Source organism: Chrysochloris asiatica, unplaced genomic scaffold (assembly GCF_000296735.1).
Source record: "Chrysochloris asiatica unplaced genomic scaffold, ChrAsi1.0 scaffold00138, whole genome shotgun sequence".
In the NCBI taxonomy this organism is placed as follows: domain Eukaryota; kingdom Metazoa; phylum Chordata; class Mammalia; order Afrosoricida; family Chrysochloridae; genus Chrysochloris; species Chrysochloris asiatica.
In genome coordinates, this window is record NW_006408656.1 from 6,728,552 (window position 1) to 6,755,992 (window position 27,441).

Sequence of the window (27,441 nt, forward strand, 5' to 3'; positions counted from 1 at the left end):
CTGTACAGGGTCGCTATGAGTAGGAACCAACTCCATGGCACAAAACAGCAGCAGCAACATATATATAAAATTTAGCTGCCTGTAGGATAAGCAATGGACCAAAATGTCAGTTTGAACTGCAAGGTCAGAAGCACTCCTTGTCAAGTTTTCTCCAGCAGAAATTGATTGTTTCAGGCTGATGGCTTCCACAACTTTTTCTGTAACAGTGATGCCATCAGCAATGGTGCAATCCTTCCCAATTTCATAGTATTCTCCCAGGGCTCTCTTCCATAGCATTGACAATCCATTCCATAGAGTACTGTGGGAAATGAGCCTTAAAGGGAGTTCTAGTATGGCGTTGTGGGTTAATGCGCCAGACTGCAAAGCAGTTTGAACTGCAGTCAGTGGTTCAAGCTCATCAGCTGCTCCTCAGAAATCCTCGCCATGGGTCGGAATCAACTCAGTGGCACTTAACAACATAATCTCCTAAACTGAATTAGAGACATTCTATTTGAGGCCTCTGATGCTTAACTCATGAGGTTCTGGGTGGTCAGAGGGATTGCACAGTATCAAAAAAATTTTTAAAGGCAGCACCTTAATGACAATGTACTTCCTGACTTCAGAAACAAAATATCAACGGAACCAATTGATAAGTGTGATTCTAGTTGTCCCAGGCCTTTCTTGTGCAAATGGAGTGTATCCTTCAAGGTTCTGGAGCTGGCAGCTTTATATATAAGGGCAATCCTGATCATAAACCCGAATGCATTTGCTCAAAATGGTAGTTAACCCATCTTTTCCTACTTTAAATCTTGGTGCTTGCTTCTCTTACTTACTAATAAATTCCTCTTGTGTCATTCTGCCACCCCCCCGACAGGGCACATTCATCTGTATAAAAAAACTTGTTCAGCCGCTCGTTATATTGACATTTTTAAAGCCAAACCTCTTTCTAAAATTAAACCATCCTTTGCTAGCCTTAAATTCTTCATCTTTAGATTCTTCACCTTCCTTTTGCTTTCAGTAGTCATATGAAGACTTCACTCTCTCTCAAAACATATTAGGCTCTATAGGCAGGTCTTTCTTACAGCAATTCTGTACTCACATAAAAGATGTTTTTTCAACATGAGATAAAGTGGTATTTTGCAAAATGTGTCTCTTCTTTCTTTCTTTTTACAATGGTTCCTACACTGGATTCAATTATCTTCAAATGGTGGGCAAGCACAGTTTGAGGCCTCAATGTTTCCTTTTCCTGTCTTGACTTTGCTTCATAGGAACACTTTCAGCATCACTAGTAGTACTTCACATGGGTCCCATGGTGTTACTCTAGGGTTACAGTACACTACATGACACATGAAAAACAAGCAATGACTTACTTACTATTTTTACTTTTTATTGTGATATCCAATACATTCCACCACTCATCTGCCAGTTTGCTGTACTGTGGTCTCTTATGTGATGCTGAAAACTGGGTAACCCATTGTGGACAGGTTTCAGTCAAGCTTCCAAACAAAGAGCAGGAAGGAGAGGCAGACTACTTCTAAATGCTTGTTGTTGTTGTTAAGTGCTGTTGAGTTGGTTCTGACTCATTGCCACCTTGTACAGGGTTTCCAAGGAGTTGCTGGTGGGTTTGAACACCGACATTAGCAGTCCAAACCAAACTTGTAGTACAGTACTTATCCTAAAATGTTTAGCCACTGAAAACCTTATGAATACTATCAGATACACAGAATACTATCAGATACAGTGCTGGAAGATGAGCCCTGATACTGGATGCCTGACAGAGAACTTCCAGAGGTTCAAGGTTGTGGTCTTTGATCTTCAACAGTAAATATTTTAAGTCCTCTTCACTTTCAGCAAGCAAGGTTGTACAATATTACAGGTTGTTAATGAGTCTTCCTCCAATCCTGATGCCACATTTTTCTTCATATAACCCAGTTTCTCAGATTATTTGCTCAGCATACAGGTTGAGTAAGTATGGTGAAAGAATACACAGGTTGAGTAAGTATGGTGAAAGAATACAACTTTGTTGCACACCTTTTTTAATTTTAAACCATTCTTGGTCCAGGTACAGATTTCTCATGAGTACAATAAAGGGTTCTGGAATACTCATATTTCACAATGTTGTCCATAGCCTCTCATGATCCACATAATCGAAAGCCTCTGCATAGTCAATAAAGCACAGGTAAACAGCTTTCTTTTTATTTTTTGTTTTATTGTGAATTATGTGACAGTTTACATGGGAGAACATCAGTTTTACATTCATCCTATCGTATATTGTTTCATTGCCATGGTTACAATCCCCTCCACGCATCACCAACCAATGAAATCCTGTAAGGAGGCTGCCCTTCTCCCTCCCTGGGTCCTGAGTCCCCAACTGCTCCATCTCTCCACGTCATCATCTCTGCCTCCATTTTGGGGATCGCTGTCTTTCTGGGTAGGGTTTCGCTCTCCACTCTTCTATCTTCATGGTTCCAGGGACCTCTGCTCTTAGCCTGCAAAGTTAATCACTCCCCTCCTTGCCACAAAATGTCTACTTTTACATTTACAAACTTCACAATCAGTCCTGGTACAATTATTCATCCTTGTGTCACAAGAAACCTATAGGTAAACAGCTTTCTGATATTCTCTGCTTTCAGCCAAGGTCCACCAGACATCAGCAATGATATCCCTCGTTCCACGGCCTCTTCTGAATCCGACTTGAACCTCTGGAAGTTCTCTGTCAATATATGATTGTAGCCATTTCTGTATTACCTTTAGCAAAACTTTACTCACATGGGATATTTAAAAGAGATTGTCCAATGATTTCTGCATTCCATTGGGTCACCTCTCTTTGGAATGGGTACAAATACACATCTCTTCCAATCAGTCGGCCAGATAGTTGTCTTCCAAATTTCTGGGCAGAGATGAGTGAGTGCCTCCTGTGCCGCCTCGCTTTCTTGAAAGATTTCAATCTGTATTCCATAAATTCCTAGTGCCTTGTTCTTTGCCAATTACTTCAATGCACATTAAAAGAGGAAATTTGGCTTGAAAAAGTCCCTTGTAACACATGTATGCTAAAATTTGGGGCAATGAGCCATTCTGATAATTTTCTTAAGTATTTAAAGCTTGCCCTATTAAATTAAAATCATATCAAAAGTCATTTATTTTCTTTGTTTTCTTATGACAGGCTTTCCTAAGCATTTTTTTAAATTTCAGGCTTTTCTAAAAAGAATCCACAAAGCACACACTAACCGTTTTTTGTTGACTCACGTAATCAGAATAACCAGCAATTATTTCCCTATGCTTAATACCCAGATGCATTCAGGAATTTCTGAGGTGAGGGAAACTAATTGGATTTCCTTCTTCAGGATCATTGACTCTTGATCATATGCTACCTCTTGAAATGGCTGAACAGTAACCATTTCCTTTTGGTACAGTGTCTCTGTGTATTCTTCCATCTTCTCTTGATGCTTTCTGCATCATTCAATAATTTGCCCAGAGAATTTTTCAAATGCCAAAGTTGAGGCTTGAATTTTTTCATGTCCCCCAGAATGAGAAATGCTGAGCGTGTTCTTCCTTTTTGGTTTTCTGACTCCAGATTTTTGCACATTTTGTTGTAATATTTGGCTTTATCTTCTCAAGCTGATCTTTGCTAAAGGTAACTTTAAAAATGACTGTAACAGTACATTTACAAGGAACTGTCAAAGGTTCAAGCCGATTTCAGATGAGGGAACATGCTGACATTCTTGGCTGAAAGCAGAGAATGCCAGAAAGATGTTTTTGACTATGGATCTTGACAAACTATGGACAACATTGCAAAGAATGGGTATTCAGGAATATTTAATTGTCCTTATGAGGTACCTGTACATAGGCCCAGAGACAGCCATTCAAACAGAACAAGAAGATACTCAGTGGTTTAAAATTAGGAAAGGCGTGTGCCAGGGTTTTGTTCTTTCACCATACTCATTCAATCTGTGTGCTGAGCTAATAATTTGAGAAGCTGGATTTTATGAAGAATGAGGCATCAGGTTTGGAGGAAGATTCATTAACAACCTGAGATATGCAGATAATACAACCTTGCTTGCTGAAAGCAAAGAAGACTTAAAATACTGATGAAGATCAAAGATCACAGTCTTCAGTATGGGTTGCACCTCAATTTAAAGAAAATAAAATCTTCATCAATGTACCAATAAAAAGATCATGATAAATGGAGAAAATATTGAAGTTGTCAAAGTCTTCCTTTTTCTTGGATTCACCATCAACATTCATGGAAGCAGCAGTCAAGGAATCAAACGACATATTGCATTAGGCAAATCGGCTGTACAAGACCTCTTTCAAGTGTTGAAGAGCAAAGATGTCAGTTTGAGGGCTACGGTGCACCTGACCCAAGCTATGGCATTGATAGCTTCATATGCATGTAAAGTTGGAGAATGAGTAGAGCCGACCGTAGAAGAATTGATGCATTTGAGTTATGGTGTTGGAGGAGAATATTAAAAGTACCATGGACTGCCAAAAAGACAAACAAATCAGTGTTGGAAGAAGTACAGCTGAAATGCTCCTCAGAAGCCAGGACAGACTTGTTATCAGGAAGGCCCAGTCCCTGGAAAAGGACATTATGCTTGGTAAAGTGGAAGGTTAGTGAAAAAGAGGGAAGACCCCCACAATGAGATGTATCGGCACAGTGGTAACAGCAATGGACTCAAGCATAATAAAGACTGTGGAGATGGTGAAGGAGTGGGCAGTGTTTTGTTCTGTTGTGCATATGGCTGCTGTAAATTGGCACCTAACAACAACAACCAAATTTACTGGTGAGATTAACTGCTCATATGGCATTTTAAGTGGATACTTACAACATATGAAGTCACCACAATAGCAACAGGAGGTGGCTACAAAACTATTACAATAGCACAGTATGTACTACAGTTGATTTTACAGCTATGATTTAATACTACATCTTTGCATTTGTTTACATTTCTCTTGACCGTGACTAGTGCTGCGTACAGTCTATAAGTGCAAGTTTTGATAAATTCTAACTTTTACAATCAATTTTTATGTATGTTATGGTTGTTACTGTGAAATGCTGTTGAGCCGGTTTCGACCCATAGTTTCTGAGGAGCAACTGGTGAACTTGAACTGCCAACCTTGAGGTTCAAACCGACTTTTCAGTCCAGCATATTAATCCATAGCGCCACACCAGAACACCATTTTATGGTGGTGTTGTTGCTGTTAAGTGCCATCGAGTCAGTCCCGGACTCATAGCGACCCTGTACAGGGTTTCCGAGGCTACAAATCTTTATGGGAGCAGAACACCTCATCTTTCACCCACAGAACAGTCGGTAGTTTCAGTAAAAGATAAAATAGACTATCATTTACATATATTTTATCTATTTACGACTAACCTACCTTTGTCTAATGTTTTTGACATTTCTAGGCTTGCATTTCATCTGTGGGTTCTCCAAAATAATTTTCCAATATATTTTACTGAAAATAAATCTGTGTAAGCAGACCAGGATGTACAAATGCACTTCTTCTTACCCCATTCAACCAAAGAACAGAACTTTGTCCTTCTCATTAATGAAGCTTTGAAAAGCTTACACCTTCTCCAGAAACTTATTTCAACTGTTGCCTCAGCCCTAGGCCCCCACCCTAGATAGGAGGCACCAGAAGTCAGATTCAAAAAAGTGAAATTAATTAACTCAAGCATATGACCTGTAGAGAACTAAGCTTTCAAGAAAAAAAATAACTGGCACCCACTGAGCCATTTATAAGATTATCATAAACACTCTACCTGGAAGGGGTTAATACCACTACCTCAGGCAGTTTATAAAAGAAAATTAAAAAAAAAAACACCCTATCTTTAAATATCATCAACACTCCAATATGATCAATAAAAGCAGGACTCTACAGAACTGCAGAGCCTTCAGAGAAATGCTGACTAAAGATTTAGCTTCTATGATTGTGTCCATGACATGTCCTCTGCACCTGTCTAATAAGCCAACTTTTTATTAGACTTTCTCTCTGTAAATTTCCATATTGTGCAATTAACATCACATACAGGTTACGAATCGGGCTGCGAACCTTAAGCTCAGCGGTTTGAAACTACCAGCGGCTCCGCAGGAGAAAGATGAGGCTTTCTACTCCCGTAAAGATTTACACCCTCGGAAACCTTGTACAGGGTCGCTATGAGTCGGAACCGACTTGACGGCACTTAACAACAACAACAACAGGATACATATGTATCTAGGGCAAAAAAAAAAAACAAAAAACCTGTTTACACCCATATAGGAGGCACTGGTGGCTCATTGGTGAAATTCTTGTCATCTATGCAAGAGACCCAGGTTTGACTATTGCCAATACAACATATGTGGTTACCATTGTCTATATTAGTGGAGGCTATGTGTGGCTATGAAGATGAACAGGTAACAGGTTTCAGCAGAGCTCCCAGAGTAAGATGAACTAGGGAGAAAGGCCTGGACACTACTTTAAAAAATTAAATTGAAACCCCCATGGATCACAACAGTCACACCTGCAATTGATAATGGGAATGGCATGAGACTTAGCCGTGATTCATTTTCTTGTGCATGGGGGTCATCACAAGTCTGGGATCGACTTGATGGTGGTTAACAGCAAACTTGCCCATATATGGTTGATTAATACTATTTTATTAACTAAAAAGAAAGGTTTTGGAAGAGAAGATGATCTGACATAATATTCTTTCCTACGTCCATGTTCCTTTCTATCTTGGGAACAAGGGGTGAGTCTTAAAATGCTGGTAATGGTAGAAAGCATTTTATCATAGACACTGTCTAGAAGTGTCAGGAATAGATCAATAAAAAGCATATGACCTTTAGTAAATTTTATAATAGTTTAAAATCATCTCAAAATAATACAAGGAGCCCAGGTGGTTCAGTGGCTAAGTGCTCGGCTGCTAACCAAAAGTCTGGTGGTTCACACACTGTAGCAACTCAGTGGAAAAAAAGACTTGGCGACCTATTCCTGTATAAATTGTTGGTGTTGTTAAGCGCCGTCGAGTCGGTTCCAACCCATAGCAACCCTGTATAGGGTTTCCAAGGAACAGCTGGTGAGCCTGAACCACCGACCTTGCAGTTCAAATGGCTTTGCAGTGTGTCCCATTAACCCACAATGCCACACCAGGACTCTCCTTTATAGATTACAGGTTAGGAAAACCAATGGGGCCGCCTCAATGGCACACAGCAACAACAAACAATGCAGATTCCTTTACTGTCTGCACCAGGGGCGTACCTAGCAACTACACTTACACAGCCCCCAACCAAACCTTTGCTAGGACACGGCTTTGAAGCTGAGTTGACTAGCAAGTTGAGAATTTAGGTGCAGCTTAAATTCTGACTGATGGCAGAATACAACTATGAAAGCCTATTTCTCCCCACCATGCTGGGTGAATACTTAGTAAAAGGGTATTTTTTAAAATTCATGGTTTTCCACTGACTTTTTGAAGTACCTTCTTATTTAACTTGATATCAGGCTTTTTAAAAAGAGAGAAACCTAAGAATTTATGTATTTACCCTTCCTGTCTTCCTTTAACTTTAGAAAACACCAGCTATGTCCCAATCATTTAAAAAAAAAAAAAAAGGGGGGGGGGACGACGACAACAGACAATAAGACAACAGTACTCAGTATCAGAAAACAAGCTTCTGAATAAATTATTTCCTTATTCATTCTGAATATATTGTGAAAGATTATGAAATGCATTTAATAAATAAGATCTGTAGGTGAAAAAGATACAATTAAAGGAGCTCTGGTAGCGTAGTGGTTACGAATCGGGCTGCGAACCTTAAGGTCAGCGGTTCGAAACTACCAGCCGCTCCGCGGGAGAAAGATGAGGCTTTCTACTCCCGTAAGGATTTACACCCTCGGAAACCCTGTACAGGGTCGCTATGGGTCGGAACTGACTCGACGGCACTTAACAACAACAACAACATACCTACTTACTGGAGTCCTGGTGTTGCTGTTAAGTGCCATCATGTCAATTCTGACCCATAGCGAACCTGTATAGGGTTTCCAAGGAGCAGCTGGTGAGCTTGAAACACCAACCTTGCAGTTCAAACAACTTTGCAGTATGATACATTAGCCCACAGCGCTATACCAGGACTCTGGAGTCCTGGTGTGGCACTGTAGAATAAGCACTCGACAACAAGGTTGGTGGTTCAAATTCACCAGCCACTCCTCAGAAACTCTACACAAGGTCACTATGAGTCAGAACTGACTCCATGGCAGTTAACAACAACAACAACAACACCATACCTACCTACTATTTGTTTTTGTTAACTGCTATTAAGTTGACTGTGACTCATGGCATATGTGCAAAGTAGTACTCGTGTGCAAACTAAAACTGCTCTATCAGGTTTTTAAGACTGTAACCTAGTGATCAGATTACTAGGACTGTCTTCTAAGCCATCTCTGAGTGAGTCTGAACCACCAACTTTTAGACTAGTAGTCAAATACCAAACACATTTGTACAACCCAGAGACTCTTTGCACCTATTAGAAATATCTCTAAGTCATAGGATTGTTATACATAGTAGTATGTGATTTTTCTAAATCAAAATAGAGATACTTGGAATCTTGGTATGTTGCTGTGGGTGAATGCACTGGACTGCAAAGTCAGTTTGAACCGGAAGATCGGCAGTTCATACTCACCAGTCGCTCCTCAGAAACCATATACAGGGTTACTATGGGTCGGAACCGAATCAACGGTACTTAACAACAACCTCTTAATATAACATGCTCTGGCACTCAGCACAATGGGATGCTACATGGTTTAAAATCAGGAAAGGTGTGTGCTAGAGTTGTATCCTTTCACTATACTATCCAATCTGTATGCTGAGCAAATAACCCAAGAAGCTGTACTATATGAAGAAAAAGAACTCACCATCAGGATTGCAGGAACACATTAACAGACTGTGATATGCAGATGACAAAATATTGCTTGGTGAAAGTGGAGAGGAATGGAAGCACTAATATTAAAAACACAATAAAATTAAAAAACCAAAAAACCACAATCTTAAGGATTAGCGGGATTACACCTTAACATGCAGTCATGGTGTGGTGCTGTATGGTAAGCAATGGACTGCTAACAAGGTTGGTTTGAACTGCAAGGCTGGCCATTCAAACCCACCAGCTGCTCCTCGGAAACCCTATACAGGGTTGAAATGGACCAAAATGATGGCACCTAATAACAGTACTGGAGCTATTTACTGTGGCGCTGTGGGATACTGCATTGGACTGCAATGCAAGGACAGTTAGAACCACAAGGACAGCAGTTCAAGTTCACCAGCGGCTCCTTGGAAACCCTATACAGGGTTGCTATGAGTCAGAAATGACTCAAGAACAACAAGTTTTTTGCCAGTCGATATAAAACTACAGGAAAGTTGAACACACATTGATCATCATTCTTGCATCTCAGACCTTTTTTCTAAAGTCATTTTCCTTCTTCTCGAAAGACATCATTCCTAATTTTTTAAGTAAAAGTCTGTTAGTGGCAAATTCTCTTAAATTGTGGTTTCTCTAAAAATAGCTTTGCGGGTAAAGCAAAGGCCTATGTCTTTGGTTTCTTGAGTCCTGGTATGGTACTGTGAATTAATATGCTGGACTGCAAGGTCGGTTTGAACCATAAGGTCAGAGGTTCAAACTCACCAGCTGCTCCTCGGAAACCCTTACTTGGATCCACAATCAATGGTAAACTTTGGTACCTACACACAATGGAATACTATACAACCTTGTAGAATACGGGAAAATCTGTGAAACCACTTATAACATGGATGAACCTGGAGGGCATTATGCTGAGTGAAAGCTTAAAAAAATGTTTCTTTATACTAAAAGAAACATTCTTTGATGGTTACGGGGGTGGGAGGGTGAGAAGGAGGGGAGAATAATTCATTGACAAAAGGGTAGACAGTATTCGATGGGGTGACGGGGAGGACAATATACAAGAAGCGGAGCTTGGCAGAATAATAATAATATGTAAAGACACAGGGAGGTATGCATGGACTAAAGGGGAGAGAGGTAAACAGTGATAGACACACAATCTTAGAACAGTGTCCTGTACATAGATATATGGACAGAGACTTAGGCTGAATGGGTAAGTTAGGAAGAGTAGGATGTTATATATATGGAGTCCTAGTAGAAAGATGAGGCTTTCTACTCCCGTAAAGATTTACACCCTCGGAAACCCTGTACAGGGTCGCTATGGGTCGGAACCGACTCGACGGCACTTAACAACAACAACAAGTGTGGCGCTGTAGGATAAGCACTGGATTGCAAGGTTGGTTTGAACTGCAAAGTCGGAGGTTCAAACTCATCAAAAGCTCCTCAGAAACCCTATACAGAGTTCCTGAGGAACAGTTTAGAAACAACAAACCCTGCACAGGGTCACTATGAATTGGAACTGACTTTACAAGGCTTAACAACAACATAGCACTATTTACCTCTATGCCCACATAAGGAGCTCTGGTAGCTCAATGGTTATGAGTCAGGCTGCTAATCTCAAGTTCAGCAGTTTGAAACTACCAACTGTTCTGCAGGAGAAAGATGAGGGAGAAAGATTTATAGCCATGAAAGCCCTATGCAGGGTTGCTATGAGTCAGAACTGATTCCACGCCGCCGCCACCTTTGGCCATCCCACAGAAGTCCTGCTATGACGCTATAGGATAATGCACTGAACCGCAAAGGTGGCAATTCAAACTCACAAGCCATTCCTTGGAAACTATGAGTTGTACCAGACTCAACAGCACTTAACAACAACAATTTACCTTTCTAGCAAATATAAGTATGACTGTGGCAGAGCATATTGCTGTTAAGTGGCAAGTTGATTCTGACCCATAGTGACCCTGTATAGGGTTTCCAAGAAGCAGCTGGTGAGCTTGAACCGCCGACCTTACAGTTCAAATAGCTTTGCAGTCTGGCACATTAGCCTACAGCGCCACACGAGGACTCCATTGGTAGAGCACAGAGCAGTCCAAATGATGCAAACTTCCTAGATATTATCAAACATCTAAAGACAATGAGTTGATAGGCCTGGGGGCTCAGGACCATAGTCTCAGTGTACATCATGGTCAATTCACAAAACATGGTCCACACAGACAATGTTCTACATCCTGCTTGGGTGAGTAGCATCTTGGATCTTGAATGCTCATGTATAGTGCAGCTATTGGTCTCTTCACGTGCAGAAGAAAAGAATGTTAAGAACTGAAGAGACTTGGAATCAATTAGTGGAACATGTGAACATCGCTCTCCATGATTCTGAGACCAGAACTTGATGTTGCCTGATTACCACAACCAGCTATCCTGAAAAGGATCACATTAGAGGTTCTGGATAGAGTGGGAGGAAATGTGGAACAACAAAATGGTTTAATAGTCAGAGACTGGAAGAACCTGAGACTACCCTTCAGGTCTGGAAAGGAACACACCAACATGACCCAATTTTCAGCTAAGCAGTAGCTAAGTTTATAGGGGAGGGGATAAACCAGCAAGGTATGCTCACCACTGTAACCATTCAAAATCAAAAGGACATTTTTTCTAAAGACAAAGTTGATAAAGTATAGGAATGTGGGGAGGATGGAAATAGGAACCACAGGGAGGAAGCAGCATAACTGTTGGTATATGGAGGGAAGTATAATCATTGAGATGAAATAAAATGCATGATTTGTTGAATGTACACTGATGATCTTGTCTGTAAACCTTCACTAAATTTAAAATAAAAACAAAAACAAAAAACACACTGTCTTTTGGTTTGCACTACTGTTAAGAAATCAGCCACTTGAATGGTTGTCTGTCATTCCTAAACTCTTTTCTCTCTGGTTGCTTAATACTGGTTATTGCTAATTGTGTATCAGTTTGGGAATTCTTTTTAATTCTACTTGGGCATCAGGGGGCTTCTTGGTATCCAATGTGTCTTACCAATTCTGCAACAAGTTCCTTTCTATGACTGCCTTCTGGAACTCTTATGTCACACCTTCTATGTTCCGTATCTCAATCTCTTTCCTATTTTGCATTTCTTTGTCTCTCTAGATGCGATCAATTTTCTCAAAAGCTGTTTCTAAGATGCTATATGCAACCTGTCTACTTGAACTTACCTTTTCCTATTGTTCATCTCTTAAAAGTTTTTTTTTTTCAAATTTATGTGATCATTTGTTTCTTCATCATCTTTTCAGTATTTACTTCCTTTCCTTAAGTGTATTAAACATTCTAAATTAATATTCATAATCTGATTATTCTAATATCTGCAGTCTTAATGAGGATTTTTATGATTTGATGTTTCTGCTAAATCATAACCATGCTGACTTATTTTTCTTATGAGTTTTGTGATTTTTTATTTTAAGTTCCTTTTCCGTAGAATCTTTTTGGTGGGGGAAAAATTTTTTTTTGAGGATTATGGAGTCCTGGTATGGCAATGTAAGAAAAGCACTTGGTTGGAAACCCTATACAGGGTCACTGTGAGTCAGAACTTAACAATAACATGTTTAAAATGTGCTCATCAGGGAAGGATTTAATTTTGTTCTACTAGATGCTTGCCTAAGACCAATCTGAAATAATTTTAAGTCACAACTTGAGTTTCTCAGGATGTCCACAACAAAAACATCCAAAAACTCAAACCCACTGCCATCAATCAAGTCAACTGGTGACTCATGATAACCACAGAATCTTACTGACTATAATCTTTACGGAAAAACACTAGATCTTTCACCTGCAAAGCCAATCTTTAAGTTAGTTGTTGGTTAAGTGCACATTAACCCGCAGAGTGCAAACAGTTTGAACCACCTTGAGAAATATGAATTTTGGCCCTAATTTAGCTATAATTCTTAGGTGAGATCACTCCTCCATCAACAGTCAAGGCTAAGATAGACAATTTTCCTTCTTCCTGAGAAGTTGGTATTTTTCCCTAGCATTCTGTCCCTAAACACTACCCCATTAAAATCAAAGCTCTGGATCACCGAGGATCAACAAATGCTTAAGAGTAGTTGTTATGTGCTGTGGAGTCAGTTCCGACTCACAGCAACCCTGTACAGGCTTTCCGAGGCTATAAATCTTTACGGAAGCAGAAAGCCTCATCTTTCTCCCATGGAACAGCTGGTAGTTTTGAACTGCTGACCTTAAGGTTCACAGCCCGATTCGTAACCACTACACTAGTCTGGTTTTATATCCTACTTAAGAGAGACTTTCAAAAATTTCATGGAAAATGCATATTATGAAAAAAACTAAGCATCGGTTTCAAATTTTTTTTGCACCAAAATAAACATATACTAACTTGTTATAACATGTCTGAAAATTATCTAGTTTGAGGCACTAAAAACAATGATTGTGTGCCGACAATTCTAAGGCATAATGGCCCTGTATAGGGTTTCTAGGACTGTAAATCTTTGTTGCTGTTGTTAAGTGCCATCAAGTAGGTTCAGACTCAAAGCAACCCTGTAGAGAGTTTCCAAGGGACGAATGGTGAGCTTGAACCACCAACCTTGCAGTTCAAATCGACTTTGCAATCTAGCACATTAACCCACAGCGCCACACCAGGACTCTTTAAGGGAGCAAAAAGTCTCATCTTTCTCCCTGTAAGCAATTGGTAGATTTGAACTGCTGAGCCTGCAGTTAGCAGCCTAGCTTGTAATACACTACATGAACTACACCTCCAGGACTCCTAAAAAGAATAACACATCTTATTCTTGAAAAGAGCTTCATTATTTTTACAATGACCTATCAGACAAGGAACTAATATTTAAAATTTATATAAAACTAACAAGAAAATGACTAACTAACAAGAAAATGACTAACAATCCAATTTTAAAACGGGCTCAGGACATGAACAGACACTCCACCAAAGAAGACAATCAGGGAGCCAACACAAATATGAAGAAATGTTCACGATCTTTGGCCATTGCTGTTATATGCTGTGGACTTGGTTCTGACTCATAGCGACCCATTGAGTTTGTTCTGACTTCCTGTATCAGGTTTCTAAGACTGCATTTTTTGCAGGAGCAGAAAGCCTCATCTTTCGCAGTCCAGTGCTTATCATACACCGGTCACCTAGCACTTAACCTAATCCGAAATTATTTTGTCTGCAAACTCCACAATGACAGTAATCTTATCTATGGTTTACGGTCTCTCAAACTTTAATGTACAAAAGAGTCACCTAGTGATCTTGATAAAATGCAGATTCTGATTCAGTAATTCAGAAGTGGTGGTAGCTGTGGAGTCGGTTTCCATTCATAGCAATGCTGCAGTTTCCGAGGCTGTAAATCTTTACAGGAGCAGAAAAATCTCATCTTTTTCCCGCAGAACAGCTGGCCGTTTTGAACTGCGGACCCTGATGTTAGCAGTTAAACTCGTAACCACTACGCTAACAGAGGTCCTTAATTCAGAAGAAGGGTCAGAGAATCTGTATCCTAACAAGTCCCTGGGTAAAAGATCTTGCAGCTAGTAGGAGGACCACACTGGGTCACTTCTCTAAAGTTTTCCAAATAGTCAGGAATCAGACTTCACTCTCCCTCTATTGTGGGGGAAAACAACCTTGAAGTTTATTCCTCAGTAAAGTTATTACCAGCTATTATTAGTACCAGAGGGAGATAAAGACTTCTGTACAGGATTGCTATGAGTCAGAATCAACTCCATGGCACATAACCAACCAAATCCTAAAATTCCCATTACCTCAGATTCACAGCATCTGAAGATTGTTAAAAACAGAGGTCACCAGTTTAGTGTCTGTTAAATGTTTTTGGATATCATGGGCTGCCCTGAAAATATAACCAAAGTTAGAGTTTTTCTTCCTACAGTTCTGTATTAGTATTTATGAACCCCCTAAGAGCAAAATCTACCAAATACTATGACAACAGAACTGTCCTATAGGATTTCTAAGACTAATTTTTATGAAGGACTTCTGGTGTAGCACGATATAATTAGCACTGGACTGTGAACTACACTCAATGGCACTTAAAACAGCAGCAACCTTTATGACACCAAACTGATACATCTTTCTCCCAGAGTCATCGGTGGGTTCAAACCATTAATCTTTCTGTTATCAACAGGGCACTTAACCACTACACCACCAGGGCTCCTTCACAAAATCAAATATCAAATTTTGGGGGGTTAATTCTTTTCAGGAAAGGGCATCTTTTTATCCCTCATGTTGTGCTGCAGGTTAATGCACTGGGATGCAATGTCATTTTTAAACGCAAGGTCAATGGTTCAAGCTCACCAGCAGCTCCTTGAAAACCCTATAAAGGGTCGCTATGAGTTAGAACCAACTTGATGGGACTTAACATGAATGAAGGCGGTTCAGAAAGTTTGTGGAAAAATTCTGTTATCTTTCAATTCCAGTTTTAAACAAGCCCCTTCCACAGTCAAGTTAGCAAACCCTTTGCTACATTCAAATGTAAATAACCACAAAGCTGAGATGAGAACTTATTATGCATATATTTTAAAGCAGCAACTCATATTTATATTGTTATTGTTAAGTGCTGTTGAGTTGATTCCAACCCATAGAGACCCTGTTTAGGGTTTCCGAGGAACAGCTGGTAAACTTGAACCACTGACCTTGCAGTTCAAACGGCTTTGCAGTCTAGCGCATTAACCCACAGCGCCACACCAGGACTCCCATGTTTATATACATGCTTATTATGTAGCAGACACTGTTGTTAAGTACTGTGGAGTCAGTTCTGACTCAGTGACCCTGCACAGGATTTCCGAGACTGTAAATCTTTACAGGAGCAGAAAGCCTCATCTTTCTCCCACGGAACAGCTGGTAGTTTTGAACTGCCGACCTTGAGGTCAGCAGCCTGATTTGTAACCACTACACTACCAGAGATCCTTATGTAGCAGACACTACTAAGTGCTTTATATAAACCCAGTCAATTCTCTGTTCTCTAGAGGTAGACATTAATTCTATTCTCATATTATCTTCAGGAAGTCGTCATAGTGTGATGCTATAGAATAAGCACTTGATTGCCAACCACAAGGTCGGTGGTTCAAATCCACCAGGTACTCCTCAGAAATCCTACTGAGTTAAAACTGACTCAACAGCACTTAGCAACAACAAAGATGAAGAAACTGAGTAACAGAGGTCACAGAACTAGAAAATGGTCCAACCTGATGAGACTTAGACCCAGGCAACCTAGCCAGACCCCAGAGTCGATGCTCTTAACCAATTTATGCAACCTTGTATATAAATATTATTACTCAACCACTGTCCAATTTTTTTTTGTCCTCTCCCAACTAAAAAGCTAGAATAACAAGGTTTCCTTTGCTTTACTCAATTCAACTTTTTGCTCTATAAATTTATATGACCCACTGCCAAATCAGAAATAAATATTTTAGAATCTATTTTATATGTTTGAGCCCATTGTTGCAGCCACCGTATCAGTCACCATCTTACTGAGGGTCTTCCTCTTTTTCACTGACCAAGCATGATGTCCCTTTGAAATATTAAGGGGCAGCTCTACCCTGCCCTATAAGGTCTTTATGAGATGGAAGCAACTCTATAGCAATGGGATTGTTTTTTCAGTTGTGGTACAGTAACCCTGGGTTATTTCTAACTTTTCTGGTCTGACAGAAAATCCTTTTCTTTCCCCTCAATAATATGCAAACCAAACAGTGCTTAATTAACTCCTTACCCTTGAAGTTTGGCTTTATGCCTGTAGTTCACACCCTACATCTAGTAATATTCACCTAAATTACTCTTTTGCCAGTGACTTAGCCATCAGTCTTTTATAAATAGATCTTTTCTGAACCAACGATTGTTTCAAGTGATCTGACAAAGGAACAGACAAGAAGATCATGAGCTGGACCATAAGCTCAGTTTGAACTGAAAGGTCAGCAGTTCAAGTTCACCAGGCACTCCTCAGAAACCCTATACAGCGTTGCTATGGGTCGGAAACAACTAACTCGAAGGCACTTAACAACAATAATTAAAATAAGTACATTATGGTCTAGAACATTATCCCACAGTGCAACACCAGGACTCCAACAAACCACAATCTTCATTCTTGTTCTAATAAATAGTCTTTCAGGTCAATATAACTATAAAAATTAAAGACAACAATTTAATTGTTTGATTTGCCCAGAATGAGAGAAATTAGTTACAAGGTTGAGATTAGAACTTCAAAAGGTATACATTTCTTAATTATTGCTACCTCATAGTATTTTTTGAACCGACTCCACGCACATAACAACAACAACATAGTATTTTTTGCAATTACTAGTGCAATGTGACGCTTTAAGATAAGCACTAGGCTGCTTACCACCAGGTCAGCAGTTCAAACCCACAAGCTGCTCCTTAGAAACCCTATATAGGATATGTACAAGTCGGAACTGACTAGATGACACAATAAGTTTTCCAGAAATATTTACATTTTTGACAGGTAACTACTTAGTGACTCCTATATACCAGACATTTATATTACAATACAGTTTTAAGGATTACATTACAGCATAAATCAAACTAATCCAAAATGTAGCCAAGGTATGGCACATGAAAACCGTAAATACAACTTAATTCTGCCAGCAAGCATTATTCTCAAATTACAGATATAAACTGTAGGCTCAGATAAGTTTAAGTCACTTGCCTCTCAGTTCATATAGGTAACAATTTTAGGTATTTCCCAGACTCATCTTTACTCTTGAATGTCGTACAAGTAACATGTGAATCCAAGATTCAAGAACATTTACAGGAAATCATATTACATAATACAAAAAATATATGTTTTCAAGAAAATTGAAAAGGTGTCTTAAGTATTAAACTTTAAAGAAAACAAAATTTAAGCAAAGCACAGAATATGGAATAGACAAATCAAAATGCTATAAACACTATCAGAGTCAGAAAGTCATTTTCCATTTTCACTTAACGATATATGAAGAGGTGGTTTTACTTGGGGCAAAATACTATGATTATCGCAATATAAAAAAAGTGTCAGTCTCAACTTCCTCTACTTCCCTGCAACACTGACTCAGACTCCATTTCTAACTGTAGAGTCAAAATTTAAGCTCCAAAGTAGAAGGGGAAGATTATGGACTTGAAATGTTAACACATAGTAGTAAATATTTCTCGCATGAAGTCAGAGGTAATATGGGGCTTGCACATAGCCCCCACCAAACTTAAACTGATCAAAATACAAAATAGTATCAGTATTTCTGAATACTGGTTTTTCACGTATTAGTCATTTGATATTATATCATGGGATACCTTTTATGTTTACTTCTGAGTATTTTATTTCAGGTGTCAAACTCTCAAAACAATCCACTGCATTTTTAATCTACAATAGGTAGCAATGTTATTAGTCATTTTAAAATTCTGCATCCAGCTCCAATAATCAAATTGTTCAAAAACTGCTTATTCACTTATTCATAACTTTTCGGAGCATCATTTTAAAATTTGTTTACACATTTTTTTCCTTTTAAGCCTTTCTTTAAAAGAACAGTATTCTCAAGCAATGATATCTAAAAATTCTATAAATCTAAAAAATATCTATAAATGATTATTCAAACTTATAAGGAAAACTAAATACTGTACATGGGGTAAAAGGTAAAATACTATCATTATTGCAACATAAAATCCATGAAAAATTACTTAGACAAATAACTTACTGCATGGTGCTGCAGGTTAAGCACTCGACCATAATGTTGTTTTGAACCACAAGGTCAGTGGTTCAAACCAACTAGCTGCTCCTTGGAAATGCTATACTGGATTCCTATGAGTTGGAAATAACTCACTGGCACTTTACAAACAATAACAATCACCCCAAAAAGCATAAAACTTACCAAGTCAGGAAAATTATTGTTTAAATGTTGTAGAAGTTATCAGAACATCTTAAGGTGCACAAAAATCACTACTTAAATGTTGTTAAGTGCTGTCAAGTGGGTTCCTACCCATGATGACCCTGTAGAGAGTTTTCTGAGGAGCAGCTGGTGAGCTCCAGCTGCCGGCCCTGTGGTTATGCAGTCCAGAGCATTAACCCACAGAGCCACATTAAGTAGTCAGAAATATTTGTTTTTAAGACAAAATTCAAATAGTGACAAAAACGCAATTTTAATAGCCATTAAAACATTACCATACAGCAATGAGCATAAATGGCAGAAAATATGGAAAAAGGGCCCGAAAAAAAAAGTTAATGAAAATATAACTTTAAAAAGATTCAGAAAACTTTAGAAGTCAGGAAAATTATTTTAATTATACAAAAATTATTAGAATACCCTAAGGTGCACAAAAGTGTCTGCTACTTAAATGAGTGGTTAGAAATACTTCTTTTCAAGGAAAAGTTCAAATAGTGTCAGACACCCAATTTTAACAGTCATTAAAACACAATCAAGCAAACGATGAAGGCAATGGAAGACACAGGGAAGAGTCTAAGAGTTAAAGTTAATGGAGGTAAATACTGTTAACTGTTGGTAAATAGAAGGGACTGCAATCCTTGCAATGACTCAAAGTGTAGTATTTTGTTGAATGTGGGACTCAATTCACAATAAAAAGTAAAAAACCCACAAAACCACCCAAGCACTAGCAGGTATAATTGGCTGAAAATATAAGAGAAGGGGGGAAAGATCTGGGGGGGAAAAAAAAGTTAAAAGCTACAAAACGTGCAAAAATAACTTAAAAAAAATCCTATTTTCAAAGAGCCTTATTCAGAGACCAGGCAGGAAAAATAAACACAAATATGATATTCTGTCTGCTTGATCCAGTTAAAAAAAGTTACATGTAAGTATTACTTAAAATAGTATTATTTCCCAGTAATTTCTATAGTAATATAGCTATGTGAATGGAGTCTTGGTGTGGCACTGTAGTTATCACCAGTGGACTGTGAACCACAAGGTCAGCGGTAAAAACCATCAGCCACTCCTTAGAAACCCTGTACAGGATTGCTAAGTGTGGAAACTCAATGGACGACACTTAATACAGCTAGTGTCCTGGTAGTGCAGTTAAGTAAAAGACATGGCAATCTGCTCCCAAGAAAATCCTATGGGGCAGTTCTCCTGTCACACTAAATCACAATGCGTCAGAATTGACTCAAGGGCACCTAACAACGTCATCAACAACAACAATAGTGCTATGTGGTTTAGAATTCTATTTCCAGGTTCAACATTCATTCACCAGCTGTATAATCTTGAGCAAGTTTCTTCAATTCTCTGTGTCATAATCTCCTTATCTCTAAAACTGGGAGAACAATGGTACCTACCTCACAGAAATATTACACAACATGAGTGCATTTGTGTGGGTTTATTATATGTACATGCATATATCTGGAGTACTGGTATAGTGCTGTAGGATTAGCACTGAATTTGCTAACTGCAAGAATGGAGATTCAAACTCACCAGCCGCTCCTCAGAAACCCTATACAAGGTTGCTATGGGTCGGAACCGACTTCATGGCACTTAACAACACACATGTATAACATTTTTATTGTTGTCTTATTGCTGTTATGCTTACTATCACCTATCCCAAGAATTCTAGTTATAAATTGATATCTAGTTTAACCAGTTTAAATTTATCAAACTACTTTATCTATATTAAAATTTCTCATCTAGTAATAAATGTGCTTCATGAAGAAAGATATTTTTTACATAGACTAACAAGGAGTTACGAACATAAATCAATATTTCAAGGTACTTGAAACAGCTGTTAAGATAGAAAGATATTTGTAGTTTATCTTGATAGTCATAAACCTTGTTTGTTGCCTACAATGGAAATTAAATTACAATTAGAGGTTAGTGAAAATAATACTTCCCCCCGCCTCCCCTTCAACCAAGGACCCAGAATTTTTGAATTCTACCAAGAGATCCAGATTAAGAATTCACGGTTTAGAGCAGTGTAAAATAAGTTTTGGAGCCAGAGAGGAGGTAAACTTCAGACTTTAGTCCCCACATTATTTACACCTGAATGACTTTAGACACCTAACTTCTCTGTTTCCTTCCTTAGAATAATTACTATATATCATGATGTTGGTTAACAATATGTCACATGAGTAGTGTACATTCAATTTCAAATACTTAAGGACATTGTTAGTTTTTCAATAAAACTCATTACATGAGAAAAAGAAAACATAAACTCAAGTATTAACATTAAAAAAAAAATACAAATTCTCAAAGAAAATTATTCATGGAGAAACCCACTTTGGCACTGTAGGATAAGCACTGGACTGCAAGGTCATTTGAACTGCAAGGTCGATGGTTCAAATTCAACAGTGGCTCCTCAGAAACCCTGTACAGGGTTGCTATGAGTTGGAAACGACTCTACAGCACTTAGCAACAAGATGTGGTAGAGTTTGTAAAAAACCGGGTTGTTGTTAAAGTCATCGAGTCAGTTCTGGCCCATAGCAACCCTACATAGGTTTTCTGAGGAGTGGCTGATGGGTTTGGACCCTTGACCTTGCGGTTAGCAGTCCACTTGCTTTCCATACAGTGCCACACTAAATTGCTAGAAACTGAGCCATGACTTGACATTTGACTGACCTGGGTTTATCTCTCAGTTACACTACTTTACTAGCTGCAAGAATTTTGGGCGAGTGACTTAACTTCTCAGTTTTCTCATTTGTAAACCGCTGTAAATGTTGTTTTAGAAATAGGAGAGGATCTAGCTTAAAAATTCAATAAATTGGGCTATTATTAAAGATCACAGTTTTACAAAGTCAAAAGAATCATTTTGGAATTCAAACGTTTATTTTGGCATTATGCTGATATAATTAACCTTCACAATTTTTTTTCTGCCCAGCAAAATACATAAGCACTTAAAACCTACAACATTTACAAAGCATAACATTCCTAAAACAAACTGGCATTGCTTAAAATCCTAACTGATATCTTATCCTGCTGAAGGAAAACAATGAGAATTAAAAACAAACAGAACAGACTCAGTAATCTTAAATCTTTTCACGAAAAAAAAAAAAAACAGAATGGGCTCAATAATTTAAAATCTTTTCATGAAAAAGATAAACAAAATGGGTTCGGTAATTTAAAATCTTTTCATGTTTTGCTTGGTATGTTTCAATGAATGATTTATTATGAAAGTTGAATATATGCTGTCTTTTCTAAACCTAAAGATCTCAACTTTATCAACTATCCATAGTCGGTTAGGTTTGTTTTTTAAATGAAACCATTTATTTACTTTATGAAGAAATATCACAGAGTAAGCACCCCCCACTAAAAACCCCCCAAAATATCGCCACAGAATGGTTTCAGCTCACTTAATCCAATATACAACCTGCAAATTCCTTTCTTCATTGAAGATTTTATGGGCATAGTTAACAAATGCCAAGTTGCGAAGTTGCAGCTTTGCTGGTTTGACGTTTTCACAATAGAAGAACAATATGATCTGGAATCTACTCAAAGCATTAGCCAGGCAGTCAGCTGATGCTCACTGCACACAAGAGACCGGCAGGAGTAAGAGAATTAAACTCTTATTTGTATACAGCAGGTATCATCTACTATCATTAAAACTAAAATATGCCAACAGCAGACGTTCCACTTAAAGTAATGAAAGTATTGCTACTGTTTAAATGGCACTCAAAATCTGTTTTCGCTGGACCTTGTTTCTCTCATTCCTGGAATTTTCCTGTAAAGGACTTTTATCAGTTCATAAAACCAACCCTTCATCACGCAGACGCTGCCTGAGTAACTTTTACAAAAGGTCAAAGCGGTGCCTTTCAAGGATTCCAAAACCATCTTGGCTTCTACTTCAGTAACAGTAACTCATTTCCCACCCAAAGAACGTTCCAGAGACCTCGGGACGGGGGCCGAACAAAACCCAGTGGCTAAAAAACAGCTTTCCCTTTTCTTTTCGAAATCTTGTACTGAATTTCACGTTCCTCCCGCGGCCCCACATGTTGCTCGCCTCCCTCCCAGAGGGCTCCGCGAGGCCTGGCTTCACCCCCCGGAACGCGCCCACCTGATTACTCTTTTCTCCCACAGACTCCGCCCCCCATAACTCCCCCCTCACCTCCGCCTGTTTGACTCCTTTTGGAGGTCCATATGGGACACTTTCCCTTTCCTGTTTGTCACGCCACACCAGACAAGCCCTCAATTCTCTCCTTCCACTGGCAACGACTCCCACAGCTTCCCAAAGTACTATGCGTTCGCAGAGCGAAGCTGCAGGCCCGCACGGCCCAGGTGCTGTGTCAGCCTATCTGCCGGTGCCACGGCGTGTACGGCCTGGAAAGTCACATGGCGGTGGGACCCGCCGACGACTCTACACTCCTGCTTTCCTCAGGGAAGGATGAAATTACCAAGTCCACTCACCTCCACGAAGAGCAACATGACTTCCTCTGCTCGGCCCAATTGTTCCCGCCGCCGCGACTCCAACCGGCTCACAGGCCCGATTCCCAATCGCTAGGATAAGGACACTCGCCTTACCCCTCCACCCGGCAAAGGATCCGACTCCTCCCCCGCCGTCAGCCGCTGCGGCCTGACCCGCCCAGTCTCACCTCCCTTAAAACAGCAACTGTTTCCGGTGCTACAGAATAATTGTTTCCGGGAGAAGAGGAAAATCCCTCCGAGTGCTCAACTTTTGCACTATCTTTTCCCGCAGCCGTATGGAATGTACTATTATCCGTCCTGGGAGCGGGGGGAGTGGGGGAGTGGCCATCAGAGGAAGGCACCATTCTGATGCGAGGGTGTGTGAAAAACTTACTGACGCATTTTATCTCTTGCCAAACAGACACCTATCACAGAGCCATAATAATTTCGCAGTTAGCAAAGTTCAAAATCTAGCTCTGCTAAATAGCCGAGATCGTGCGAAGCTTACTGAACGAAAGCCCAATTCTGTTAAAAACGTGGTGGCTCACCGAGGAAAAAGTTGTTATTAAATAAATAACAGTAGTAGAAATAAATATGTTAATTACAGCCACTGTATATTGAACTCCTACTATGTGCCAGTACTGTTCGACGCGTTTTACGTGAATTAATCGTCAAACAATCCTATGTAACATTATTATCCCCATTTTACAGTTGAAGTCGCCTTCTGGAAAGCGAGTCTCCCTTAGGCACGCCTTTTAAACTTTGCCCAATGTTCTCTTGAATCAAATACTCACATCTATGGCGCTCCGGCAAGGAGCTCTGGTAGCGAAGTGGTTACAAATCGGGCTGCTAACATTAAAGATCAGCAGTTCGAAACTACCACCGGTACCGAGGGAAAAAGATAAGGCTTTCTCCTCCTGGAAAGATTTACAGCCTCAGAAACCCTATGCAGGGTCTCTCTGAGTCAGAACTGACTACACGGCAGGCACACTATCACTTTTAATATGTTGTTGTTATGTGCCCTGGAGTCGGTTCCGACTCATAGTGCTGCACAGGGTTTCCGAGCCTGTAAATCTTTACGGGAGCAGAAAGCCTCACCTTTCTCCCGTGAAACAGCTGGTAGTTTTGAACGGCTGACCCTGAGGTTCACAGCCCAATTCGTAACCACTACGCTACCAGAGCTCCGTTACATAGTATTAATGTGCTACCTAGTCTCTAATCACTGCTAGGAATTGATGGAATAAACATTGACATGTTTCAAGAAAGTGAGGCGCCACAGGAGGTACTCACTGATCTCTGCCAAGAAATTTGGAAGACAACTATCTGGCGGACTGATTAGAACAGATCCGTATTTGTGCCCATTCCAAAGAGAGGTGACCAAACAGAATGTGGAAATCATCAGATAATCTCTTTGATATCCCACGTGAGTAAAGTTATACTCAAGGTAATACTGAAACCAAGCTAATACTGAAACCGCTGCAAGCGTACATTGACAGAGAACTTTTAGAGGTGCAAGCCGAATTCAGAAGAGCCCAGGGAACGATGGGTCTTAACTGAAAGCAGAGAATATTAGAAAGATGTTTACCTGTGCTTTATTGACTACGAAAAGGTTTTCAATTGTGTGGATCATAACAGGCTATGGACAACATTGCGAAGTATGAGTATTCCATAACACTTAATTGTTGTACTCATGAGAAATCTGTACATGGACCAAGAGGCAGTTGTTCAAACAGAACATAGGAACACTGAATGGTCTAAAATTAAGAAAGGTGTGCGACAAAGTTGTATTCTTTCACCATACTTATTCAACTTGTATGCTGAGCAAATAATTCGAGAAGCTGGGTTATATGAAGAAAAATGTGGCATCAGGATTGGAGACTTATTAACAACCTGCGATATGCAGCTGATACAACCTTGCTTGCTGAAAGTGAAGAAGACTTAAAATATTTACTGATGACGATCAAAGAGCACAGCCTTCGGTATGGATTACATCTCAATATAAATAAAACAAAAATCCTCACCACTAAACAACATTCTTATCAATGGAGAAAAGATTGAAGTTGTCAAGGACTTCATTCTTCTTGGATCAACTATCAACATGCATGGAAGCAGCAGTCAAGAAAACAAACGGCATATTGCATTAGGCAAATCTGCTGCACAAGACCTTTTTAAAGTGTTGAAGAGCAAAAATGTCAGCTTGAGGACTGAAGTGTGCCTGACTCAAGCCTTGGTATTTTCAACAACCTCATATGTGTGCGAAAGCTGGACAGTGAATAAGAAAGACCATAGAAGAATTGATGCTTTTGAGTTATGGTGTTGGAGGCGAATATTTAAAGTGTCATGTCTGCCAAATAGATCCGTTATGGAAGAAGTGCAGCCAGAGTGCTTGGAGGCCAAGATGGCCAAACTTTGTCTCTCATACTTCAGCCATATTGTCAGGAGACCCAGTCGCTGGAGAAGGATATCATGTTTGGTAAGGTGGAGGGTCAGAGAAAAAGAGGAAAACCCCCAACGAGATGGATTGGCCAAGTGACAGCATCGATGGACTCAAGTGTGGCAACGGTAGTGAGGTTGGCCCAGGATCGGGCAGTGTTTCGTTCTGCTGTGCATAAGGTCGCTATAAGTTGGTACCGACTCGATGGCACCTAACAACAACAACAATTTGCTCAAAAGTCTTCCTAAAGTAAAGGTTTTGTTTTCACAAACTGCTGCTATATCCATTCAAGACCTTTTAGTTTTGATCCCATGTAATCTCCTCACTTTCATTCTTAGATACCAAAATCATCCCATCATCAAATGCCCTGGCATATTCCCTTACTTCATATTTCCTTTAAACCCATCTGTTCTGAATACAAATTATCACTTACCTCCAAAGCCATGGCTCAAGATGTCTTCCCTATCTGGAATGTCTTCATTTGCCCATCAGCCGTCTCTCTCCATGAGGTTTCCCCAAAGACTCTGCTGCCCACAGATACCTTCTTCATGTCCTTTGTTAGCACTTGATAGTTATATTCTATCTTAAATTTTTTCTTTTCAATTTTTCAGTTTCTTCACAGAAATCCTATCATGTATGATTTACAGTTTAGGATAATGGTAGTCACATTGTAGTGTCTCAACAAATTGAAAGGGAAGGAGACATGTTCAAAGTTTACTTTAAAAAGCCTTCACTTCCAGTTGTTGATGAATTCCATGCTGCATGAAAATAGAAAAAGTGTGCAATAATGCTAAATCAATTTAGTTATCAAGCATTCATGCTGCCTTGTGATTTTCCTGCAGGGTAAGCAATGTAAATAAATCAAGAGAAAGGAATATTATTTAAGAATCTGACAGTTATTACCGAGAAGGTATTTAAACAGTTGAGAAATGTTGAGTAATAATGGATATCTTAAGGAAACCTTACATTTATAAAAATAAATAATTCTCCTTGTTGATGTTTCTTTCAGAACCCGTTATGATCCTCCTTATGTAAATAGATTTAATTATGGTTTATAGAAAAGGAAGGATAATATTTTTTAACTGAGGAGGGCATCTAAAAAAATAAAGAATTTTTTCCTCAAGCTTTGAAAATCTTCCATAAGAAAAGGAGTCTGAGACCATACTGGATCCCCAAATTTTAAATAGTTTCTGAGTAAGAATATGAAAGATGTTAGAAAAATAAAAATAAAGTACAGCATCTAGTCTTGAGAAGTTCAAGGACTAGTAGATAGAGGCCATTAAGAAATACTTACATGTCAATGAGATAAGTACTATAATTAAAATTGTATGAAGTGCTTTGGGCACACAGAAGAGGGTATAACTTAAACTATGAGAAGGGAAAATATTAAATTTGCTCTTTCTACATTAACATTTCTCAAAGATATTTGCTTGATGATTCTTTGCCTCCCTTTCTCTGAAGGATTAAAACATATAAATTGTTTAATATAAGTTTACAAGGTCTCAACATAGGAAATTCATTCTATGTGGCAGGTACATGGCTATTTGTTATACGATTTCTTGTACTGCAAAATATTTTTTAAATTAAAAAACACGTCCCTTAAACAATCAATAAATAAGGAGACAGTGCAGACCCGGTCAGGAGGCCAAGCCCCTGTGGGCCCAAGCGTTGTTGACCGTCCAAACCATAGGCTCTGAGGATCAGACTCTAGCCACCTAGTAGACATAGCAAACTGTCCCTCATCTGATTATTCAGTAATGCTTGTTAGTAATCTCATACATGAGCCCTGGATATCCACAGACAAAT

General features: G+C 39.2%; 1 protein-coding gene across 2 annotated transcripts in view; it reads right to left on the reverse strand.

The window, feature by feature from the left end:
- The window catches only part of LARP4 (La ribonucleoprotein domain family, member 4), a 75,154-nt gene extending 51,850 nt beyond the window's left edge, over positions 1-23,304 (reverse strand). The window contains exon 1 of one of the 2 annotated variants that reach the window (XM_006870050.1): positions 23,205-23,304. In XM_006870050.1, coding sequence (XP_006870112.1) covers positions 23,205-23,222 — 18 coding nt within the window. In that variant the 5' untranslated portion in view covers positions 23,223-23,304. The remainder of the gene's footprint in view (positions 1-23,204) is intronic. The other variant, XM_006870049.1, reaches the window with a different exon arrangement.
- Between the last annotated feature and the right edge of the window lie 4,137 nt (positions 23,305-27,441).